Source organism: Apaloderma vittatum, unplaced genomic scaffold, assembly GCF_000703405.1.
Source record: "Apaloderma vittatum isolate BGI_N311 unplaced genomic scaffold, ASM70340v1 scaffold26576, whole genome shotgun sequence".
NCBI classification, from domain to species: domain Eukaryota; kingdom Metazoa; phylum Chordata; class Aves; order Trogoniformes; family Trogonidae; genus Apaloderma; species Apaloderma vittatum.
Genome location: NW_009720468.1, coordinates 3,153 through 13,923, shown reverse-complemented (window position 1 = coordinate 13,923; position 10,771 = coordinate 3,153). Strand labels below are relative to the sequence as shown.

The following is a 10,771-nucleotide window of genomic DNA, read 5'->3' as shown; positions in this document are numbered from 1 at the left end:
CTTGATACTCCTATCTTAAGGCATGGAGGACCATTTCATAACTCTCTCTGTTCACACTCCCCACTGAAATGTCCAGGCAAGTCACCTTCTGTGAATTCACAAAGAGGTTATTGTTAGAAGCAAGCAAGTTTTATGGCTGCAAAATTTGTCTATGCTTTATTTTTTTAAGAAATAGTTGATTGAAACAAGTGAAAATTACCTTTTCCTAGAGTATGTCAATATTTAAGTCCATTTCAGAAGTTGAGCTTAGCATTCCAGAGGGATTTCAGAGAGATGATTGTGCAACTATCAGTCAGTCTCGAGAGTTGAGATTTAGCCAGCATTCAGAAAGCTGACACAGTAATTACTAGCAGTGGTTTTGGCGTGGGATCTGATGGAGGTTGGGCTTATTAACAAGCCCTGCAAGGATTGTATGTTATCATAGCAAGCACATTACATGTGCTCTCAAACTACAGCAATGCCACCCCCCATTCTTGTCTCATTTTTTATATCATAATCAATGTCTTACCCATAGTCTTGTCAGATCTTGTATGTGCACTGAGGTAGAACACTGTATTTGCTGACTAATCACCATTCTGTATCAGTATTTTTTCAACCTGTGACTTGCATTTGACTTCGAAAAAAATACTGAAATGGAAGTGCAAACGCTTTCACAGGCACTAGCCTTAAGTTCACTAATGCATTCTCTTTCATTTCTGTTGCAGATTCATTGTTAATAGGATAGGATCGGTGAGGCATGAAAAAATCACTGCTCAAGTACACTGTGAGCTGATGCGACGGGTGATTTATTTGCCCATTGTGTTAACATGCTAGGAAGTAATTTTAGAGTTAGTGCTATGTTTTTACCCTGCTGGTTAAGTCTTTCTGACAAATGGATTTCTCCACTCTCCTGCTTCCTCATAGACAATGGTTCTGCTTGAATTTACAGTACTAGAAGGAAGAACTACTACTATAGGACTACCAGAGATTTTGAACTTATTTGCTAATCAGAACCATGTTATTGCTTCCTGGGGCTGTATGTTTAATTTTACTATGAAAATCTGCAATTCTCATTACTGGGAAGGGTCCAACTTGACTGTATAATGCAAAAATTTCCAGCTGGATTTAAGGAGATTGTCTGAAAAGGAAGAACATAGTCTTTACTAAAATGAGGAGGGCTGAAGTAAGTAGTAAGACTAATGTGCTGCAGCATACAGAACACGGGTTTGGCCGTTGTTCACTTCTGTTGAAGGTGTTTTACAGAGTTCTTAACACTGCTTGAATAATGGACCCAATTCAAATTTGGAAGAGCATAGCAGAGTTGTTCTTTCTCAAACAATTGTTTATAAAAGGCAAATGGTGGTGTTAGGTTGCAAATTCATCCTGCAGCACCTGGTTTACAGTCCTGCTTAGGAGTCTGCCCATACCTCATGCTGGAAATAAGTATAATGGATCTTTCCTCTTAAAGGAAAAGGAGGATTACACATCTGCACAGAGTGCCTGTTTTTTAACAGATTTACTATAAGCATAAACTATTATTTGTTTCTGCACCCCAACTCCTTGCAGTACCATACAGTAAGGGAGTTTTCTTGACACATATACAGCTCTGCTGTAGCTGGCCCTCAATTGTTGGTTAATTTTTCTTTAGGTGGAATTTTTTCTTTTAAGGGGGAGGAGGAAGGAAGTTCATGTTAAGAAACTGGTAACATTCTTAATTGTCAATAAAGATACAAATTAAGCTGGTTTGGGTGGATTGAGTTTTGTGGGATTTTTTTGTTAGTTTTGGGTTGTTTTTTTTTATTTGTTTGCTGTGTTTTTTTAAAACCAGACATATAGGATTGCCATATTTTACTTGCTGAATTTAGGATATTTTTGTAGGTGAAACACAGCAGAGAACATCTTTGCTTATAGTCTTGGACTTAATTTCTCCTGCCTTCAGAATGTTGGCTACTTTTACACCGTCCTGCTTCCCTCCCCTTCCGTCACCCCCCCAAATCCATTCTGAACTTCTTAAAGCCCTCTGCGTCAACTTGTTCCTTTCACTATGATCACTTATTCAATGTAAAGCAATTGCCAACACGTTTTTTTCCTAAGTGGGCCAGATAAAGCATTGGTCACACACTCAAAATAAATCTGAATACAGCAGGACTGTTTAAGATGAGATTATTTAAAATCACTAGATTTACAATTTGTTTGGAATAGCTGGAAGACTTGAAGCTGATTTAAAGTATCTTACTGCTAAAGTTGTTAATAATAGCAACTGCTTTGTATAAAAGAAGTTTAGGAATTCTGATTTAAGTAGGCAATAATTCTCTTTATTAGAGCAAAGGCCATTTGTTAGGCTATGGATGATAATACTTAAAAACAGACTAAGCTTTACCTGTTGGTTACACTGGAAACTATAAACTCATTAGCAAAAAGATACAACTAAAGATGGCTACTAGAAAGTTAAAGATACTGTTCTGGAAAACTTATTTTGCCTGAATAACTAGCAGCTTATGTACAAGAACTGAAGTTCTTGATGCACAGCTGCCATGTACGAGTAGCTTTACTGAACTTTTTTTCTATACAGTTTAATTCTTTAAGAAAACTTAACCTATTTTGTACTTTAGTTTTGCAGGCAGATAAAATATTAACAAGTTTGTTAAAGTTTTCCGGTTGGCAAGTATTAGGAGGCTGTTCTGCAGAGCTGTTTAATTCCTAGAAATATAGGAATTTCAGATGAGAGATGAACTCATCAGGTTTGCATGTCTGATATTTATGTCCTTCTCTTTTGAAGGGAATGAAAACTGCAGGAAACCTGTAAAGGACTGAATTTCTAGGGTCGTGAAACATCACCAGAGAGCAGTGCACAATGTCAGCGGCAGGAGTTGCTGCTCAAGAGATAAGAGTTCCATTAAAAACTGGATTTCTTCACACTAGTCAAGGCATGGGGAGTCTGAAAACCTGCTGGGGTAGCCACAGTGGATTTGAAAAGTGAGTGATGCTAAGACTTGAAATATTGCATCTTCAAGTATAGGAGATAAGCTTTAAGAATACTTGCACCAGTACCAACCTATGGTTTATTTACAGCAAAGGCTTTTCTTTTTTGTTGTTTTTTTTTAGTACTTTCTTTAATATGGACCCTATAGCAGTGGCATATAATTTGAATCAGTCAACAGAGCAGCATTTACCATCCGTTGGTAAGTATAAAAACATACATGTATTTAGGTAGTGTAATGGATTTGTCTTGGCAGAAAAAAGTCCTCAAGTCTTCACTAAGACGCCGAATGCTTTCTCATTCTGGATGTAAGGTTGCCCTCTGGTGACAGAAGGCAAGCATTTCAAGAAAACACTACTATTTAAGATATCGTCTCCCCTTCCCCAAAAAGTTTTAAATAACATGATCAAGTTAAAACAAAAAAAATCTTTCCCTTGTACTTAGAGGCCTTTGAGTTGCCATTACTGACAGAAAGCCATTTAGTAAAATAGCACTTGATCCATCGTAGTCCTTTGCTGGGATCTTTGTAGCTGTTAGTTCTATTCTCTTGCTTTTGCTTAGAGTCTTGAACTACCTCATTTAACTGGTGCACTTGCCTAGAAGAGTAAGGTAATAAGTTGCTCTCTTAAATAAACACATAACTCCAGGACTTGAAAATATTTGTATAGCTACATTTTGCTACTGGAGTCATTAAGCATACATTACTTACTGTTGCGTTAGAAGGAATTAAATAGCTAAACATGCAGTGGCAATGTCATACACTGAAGTGTTACTTAGAAAAGTGTTTCTAAGACTTTCTCACCTTTTTAGGGCACTCTTCCAACCATGCTTCAATGAGTGACCACATCTTTGCAGAAAGTTGTATCCAAATCCCATCTCAGAAATCCAGTCCACCTCCTGTAAGCCCCAAAAATGAAGAGTCAATTTCAGGATATGAAGACCATCTCATTCCTGGTTTTAGTAACCTGTCATTAACCGTGGGCTGTGTTTCTGAAGAAACACCTCCTCACATGCCAATAAAAAACGGGCCAATTCAATTCCTATCTGCATCTTCGAATGACCGTAGCTCAAGGCCACTACCACCTCTGCCTATTTCTGAAGACCTTACTCCAGATGACGTTGACAAAGAAGTGGAGTTTCTGACTAGCTCGGATACTGACTTTTTGTTAGAAGATTGTGAACTTCCTCCTTTCAAATCCAGTGCTCCAGGCCGGCGGAGCTTTAGGGGCTGTGGACAAATCAACTATGCATACTTTGATACACCAGCAGGACCAAAACCCCAAGATGCCAACCCTGCACAAAGCATAAATGGATACATATACAGTATTTATCCTCCTCCACAGCAGCTGCATCGACGTTTACGAAGGTCTCATTCAGGGCCAGCTGGATCTCTTAATAAACCAGTAGTAAGACTATCTGGACACTTAAACAGGTCTTCTCCAAACTCTGATGAAGATAAACCAGAGATTCCACCAAGGGTTCCCATACCTCCAAGGGCTCTCAAACCAGATTACAGAAGGTGGTCAGCAGAAGTTGCTTCTAGTGCCTACAGTGATGAAGACAGACCCCCAAAGGTGCCCCCAAGAGAACCTTTGTCACGCAGCAATTCCCGTACGCCGAGTCCCAAAAGCCTGCCATCATACCTCAATGGGGTTATGCCCCCCACCCAGAGTTTTGCACCTGATCCTAAGTATGTCAGCAGCAAAGCTCTACAAAGACAAAACAGTGAAGGATCTTCCAACAGGGTCCCTTGCATTCTTCCGATTATTGAAAATGGTAAGAAGGCCAGTTCAACGCACTACTATCTGCTGCCTGAAAGGCCTCCATATTTGGACAAGTATGAGAAATTCTTCAGAGAAGCAGAAGAAAGTAGCTCTAGCACAGAGGTTCAGTCGTGGTCTGGTGACTGCACAGCTACTTCAGCCCCAGTGAAACTAGAGTCAAAACCTAGAATGGACATAGCTGGTCATCTGAAACGAAAACACCTGTCTTACGTGGTTTCCCCATAGTCTCTGGGAGTACAGTCTCAGCTCAGTTTTTCAGGATGGAGCTGAACTTCATCATGTTACAAAGTTCTTAAGGTTCTCAGATAATGAAGTAGGACTAGTTAGTTTGTCCTCTGAGAATTGGAAAGCAGATGATAAAGTCCCCTGATGCTGCGTATCTCTGATATGTTTCTTAATACTGTTTTTTGCCTTGGTATGTGTAGCTGAAACCTACAAAGATTCCATAGAAACATATGGAGGGATAGTAGTCACAGTTGGCCAGTTGTATGCTACCTAGATGAACTTATTTGGTAGTCACATTAAGGAAAAAACAAAACCAACAATCTAGCTTTGCTTACAAGTCGCTTATAAAGCTGACAACAGAGCAGATAATCCAGTACAGTTTTTGTATCAGGCATTTCCGAAATTGCTTTCACACAGTAACTCTGCTGAGAACAGACTCTATCGTCTTTGACTAGGATATGCCAATCTGGTAAGAAGGTAGCTGCAAGATCTGATATCTGCTTCAAGACTTGGCAAGCATATTGGAAGTGTGTTTTGAAAGATGAATCTCTTTTACAACTTAATTTGACACTAAGAGACATAAAATGAGTTAGATTCTGTGGATTCTTTGAGTTGCTAGTCACACTTGGCTCAGTTTTGCAGTTTTTCCTAGGAGAGACTTGGACCAGCTATTGCTGAAGCCTCTGCTGCCGCTCCTTTCCTACTGGATCTTAGAAATATGTGAAAATGTTCTGAAGGTGGCAGAGGATATGAGCAGCTACACAGTTGCTATTAGGTAAGCAGTAACAACTACATACTTACCTAGAGTCTGAAATTCTGACTGTATTAAATACAGGAACACAGCACAAGCTGGTCTTGTGTTTTGATTTCTGTTCAGTATTTTAGGGGAGGAAGAGGATATGAGGAAAAAGCGTGATACCATTTATGAACAGTGTCTGTCCCATCTCTCGCTGCTTCTTACTGTTTAATTTTTCCTCATTGTGCCTCAGTGTTCAACTAACGTTCATTGAGGTAACACATTTGTGCATTAGCCGTTTCTCATGCTCGTTTTGATGACGTTTATCCTCTTACAGAAAAGCACAAGAGAAAGGGTGCTCATTAATGGAGGTACAGAAGATGAATGTGTTCCTCCTAACAGAAATAAACAAACTGTTTACAGTTTCAACTGCTGAATGAGATGTTTGAGCTATTTTTAAGCTTTTTTGTTTAAGTACAAACTAAATGAAGGTGAAATACATGCTATAGAAATGCACTGATATTTCTGCGTCATGTACAGTATTGAATAAAGAATTCACTTTGTATTTTGAATATTGTGATGTCTTGAGTTTAATAAAGTTATAAAATACTTATTTATGATATATTTTGGATTTTGCTTTATTGAATAGTGTACACAATTGTGCATTTAAGTTCTGCATTTACTGGAAAGTTCAAAGTGAATACTGTTAAATGTGCAACAAATGTTGAATTCAGGTTGCATTTAATTAGGATGTCTATAGAAGTGTTCAATAATTCACATTGCACACATTCAGTTTTAATGCTTCCTTACTGCCTGGTAGCATGGTATCTATAGTTTGGTGCTGGCAATAAAAAATTCTGTAAGATTACATTATTTGGCCTATCATTATTAATACTCTATGTTATTTAACAGTTGGACTTGAGGATCTTAAAGGCCTTTTCCAACCATAACAATTCAGTGATTTCTAGAGTCACTCATAGCATGTTAGGCACCATCACACAGAAAAGAGGACAGTAGTATTGTTGTCTTCAGTTTCTCACCTCTTGTACATTAATGGTGACTGACGAGGAGCTACTCATATTCTGAGGATGAAAAAAGCTTGAGCATGGTAATTTTTTTTCTTCTTAAGAGGGGAAAGAAATTACAAATGCTTATCACAAAGCAAATATATTTAGCTGTACTGTATAAGCTATGAATAAGGTTACTGAAGATGTGAAGCATCACACAGCTTTAATCTTTTAGCTGTGTATGCAGGTAAATACTTGCCTTGATGTGGCAGCTTGAACTCTTCATACTTTCTGTGACTGAGCTTATTTCAGAATAAATTAGGTTACCATCCTTAGAATCACACTCAATAGAAAAAAAAGTGAGATGTAGTTTTTCCTGTAATGCCTATTTAAGTGGCTTTTATAGCTGGAGAGATTGCTAAGCTTTGTTTATGTAGGTGCTTAAAACCTACTGCTGTGCTGTAACACTGCTAAGAACCCACACAGGCTGACCTCCAAAACATTTTTACCTAATCCTGTGCAAGGCTGGTGACTATAATATGCATCCTACTGAAAGTTCTGGTTCCCCTCCACCCTTAGATTCTAAGGTGGGCAAAAGGGAAATTGGTACCTGTGAATTTCCCCTTAAATGTGAGCAACTTTAACCCTAGGACCTCAAAATAACATACCTTTTCAGTTACACAATCACTCCTGCAGCAAACAGAGCAAGGCTGCTAAGTTGCAGCTTGTTGCTTGTCAATTGTGAGACTTGGCACAGACTCAGTAGTGGTCATTTCAGTAAAACTCAGTCTAAAACAAAGCAACTGCCCTGCAAATACCTTCTGGCTTTTGCCTTTGGGTCCCACTCCACTTTGATACTTGAAAGCCCACGTTTTAGCCTAGGTTGCTGTGCTTGAACAGAGTGCTCTTTTTGCCTTACCTGGAAGCACTTGAATTGCCAAAGGCCTCAAGTCTCAGTTCTGTCCTTAAAAGCAGTTACTCTCAAACTAGTAGCAAAGCCACTCTTGGGTGGGAAAAATAAGAAAGCTTCCCCATCCAGATCTCATTCACTGTTTTCTTTGTGAATACTGTGATGGGATAAGCCTGCTGTCCTAACACCTTGCACTTCACACCAATCTGATGCTATTGCTCGCTGTTTGCACAGGGCAAGCCAAAGACGTGTAAAGTGATTAACAGCTGAACATGTCTTGGGTACAAAAATGGGGCATTTGTTACAGTTTACCCAGACCTGCACCCCAGCACTTACTTTCACTTCTGTTAACAGTGGAAGTTCCCTACTCATTAGGCTAAAACTTTTTCTGCTATTGTAGCAGCAAAACATTTTTTACTTCCTCAGAATAGAACCACTGAGTACAAACTATTTTCATATTTATAGTGTTGAAAAACCTTTGCTTTTGAATGGTCTTACATAACTTTTTCTGAAATTCCAAAAAGGTATAATATTTTTAACCTAATCTCCATTGCAGTTTTTCTCCTAGAAAGAGAATTGCATACTTCTTTCCTGAAAGCGTTGGTATTATCTACTCAGTCCTGAATATTAAAAAAAAAAAAAACCACTTAAAAATTACCCTGTAGTGATGCTATCTTTCCTACTGTGTGTCAGCAAAATACTAGCACAGTGTTAAATCTCATGCCAGACTTTAAATGATGAACTTAAATTTAGTGCAACTGTAACTGAAGTAAAACAGACTGAACCTGAGCTGAAAACAGGGACGACTGCTTGGCTACAAGCAAGACATGCGAGCAGGTTACAGACTTTGTGTCCCTCTTCAGTATGATGAAAGCCATTTATAGTCAAGTCTTACACTATTTAAGTAACTTGGCCATTTTCCCTTTAAAAATCCAAAGGAATAAGGTTTCACTGAGGACTTGGTCCACAGTTTAGTGGTTCTCTAGGTGACGGTGAGGGGATCACTGATGAAGGTTGGTGGAAGCCTGCTTGTATATTCTTAGACACCAGATTCCTGTGCTTTGCGGGGACAAAGTTTGCACAATCCAAAAATTCTATTCCCTTTTCCAAGTGAGTGATTAAGGATGTAGAGCTGTGGGGGAAGCTTTACAAGTTCTGTCCAGAAGACACTTCTCTGCTCACCCCCTGGCACATGATAAGACTTGTCAGGACACAGCATGCTTTTGCAACAGCCTGAGCACCTCTGAATGTTTAGAGCCTGGGCTCACCTGGGCAAGGCCTGACAGCTTGCCTCTGAGGAGCAAGCCCCTTGCCAGATAGACGACTGGAATAATCACCCTGAAAAGCGGTTATGACTTCATACACTGAAGTCTGAAGAGCCAAGGAATTTGTGTTAAAGCAAGGAAGAAAGATGGGCATCTAAGGAAAGGCAATGTTTCCCACAGCCCTCGGATTCAAGCTGTGGGCTATGCATACAGTTTACCCCTCCACCCCCAGCAGCCTCTTTCTTGCCTCAGCAGCGCCGTTGTGACCATCCAGCCACCTTAGTGAGTACCCATGTGCCAAAGGATGGAGCCGTGCTGGGGCAAAGGGAGTTGTACCACAACAAACTACAAAGGTCTGGATCCAGAGTGGCCCTACAGCGAACCTGTAGTGGCAGCAAAGCTGTCGAGGAGGGTGCAGGGGTGACCTCTCCCCCAGGCTCAAAACTGTCGATGCCTCAACCAAAACAGTCTAAGTTACCAGCGGCAGCAACAAGCATCTGTCCTATCTACCTGTGCAAGGGTCAGTGTTGCCTAGCGCGGCTTGGCTGCTCTGATCTTGGTGAAACACCCCCCGACTTGGTGAGTTTCAGACTAGCAAATTAACCCAGAGGCGCTGAGTTCAGCTGGTAACTGAAGGGATAGGATGTTTGCCTCAGTATACCGTTTCCTGAAAAACCCATTAGTTTAACTTCTCCACCATGATAACTTGCCAGACTCAACTGCATAAATTCCTCATAAATTATACCAGCAAAAAAAGGCAGAGATGGAAGAGAGATCCTTGCCAACAGATCTAGGCAGTGACGGAAGGTTATTTAAAAAACCTCTCCAGCTTCTCTTGCATCATAAGAGATATATAAAACCAGAAAATCAATCTGATTTGGAAGCATACTGATGAACAACATAATTAAATTCTGTAGTCTTTTAAAATTACTAATCCTTGTTTTTGCTGTCACTACAAGTTTTCCATTCACTCCCTGACAGCAATAGGCACAATTGCTACTGTACTGAAACTGCAGAAGAGCTCTCCTGCTGCAGCCTCGGTTTTGTTTTTAAACAGCCTGGGTTTAGTGGCAGGTTCGATGTGATAAAGGAAAGCATCCATCTAGTCCAGGACAAAGACACCAATTTTGCAAGGGCAGTTATTACAGTAGGGAGTAGCTGCTGATGGTGTTCAAACCAAGTCTTGTCAGGAATTCAGGGTGAAGATGATGACCAGATCAGTCATGGTAGAATTCCCACCCTTCAAACTCATGATTACAGACTGTGGCCTTTATAAACACTTTTAATAGTATTATACAAGCTGTATGTTAAATACATACTCCCTAGATTACTGTCAAGAAGGAAATTTGAGACGGAGGTAACAAGATGCATCATTTTATCTGCTTGTAGGGTCTCTGCACTTAGGTAATGTTGCTTTTGTTTCTGTGTTTAGTGTTCCTGGGGTAAACTTTTCTGGTTTTTTTAAGTAGCATTATCTTTTCTTTTCTTGACAGCTTGCTCTCCCAAGGAAGTTAACTTAATTTAAAACTGAAAACATATAGTAAATTTTATGTTTCTCGTAGCTCCTTGGCACTGGAAATCTAGCACATGAAGTTTAATTATACTTATTAATATTTGGCAAATAGGACTGCATAGATTTCTGGCTGCTGAGCTTGTGATTAGCGCATTTGTAAGTTGAAAAGAGATGTTACCCGCACCCATCCTGCATTGTAATTCAGGCCTTGCATAATCCCTGCCCAAATGCCTATTTTCATCCACACAGCTCATTATTTTTTCTGAATCATATATGGAAGCCACACCTATGATTGCTCACAGACTGTTGCTATATTATTTGTATACTGGTGTGCACCTTGATCCCAGCTGCTGTTAATTTTAGAAAAGGTGT

The 10,771-nt window shown here is 39.7% G+C and overlaps 1 protein-coding gene across 1 annotated transcript; it reads left to right on the top strand.

The window, feature by feature from the left end:
- Positions 1–2,759: 2,759 nt before the first annotated feature.
- On the top strand, positions 2,760–5,198 carry ERRFI1 (ERBB receptor feedback inhibitor 1). Its single transcript, XM_009871029.1, has 3 exons — positions 2,760–2,955; positions 3,085–3,161; positions 3,770–5,198. The coding sequence occupies exons 1-3, from the start codon at positions 2,834–2,836 to the stop codon at positions 4,966–4,968; spliced, it is 1,398 nt and encodes a 465-aa protein (XP_009869331.1). The 5' UTR covers positions 2,760–2,833; the 3' UTR covers positions 4,969–5,198.
- The last annotated feature ends 5,573 nt before the right edge of the window (positions 5,199–10,771 follow it).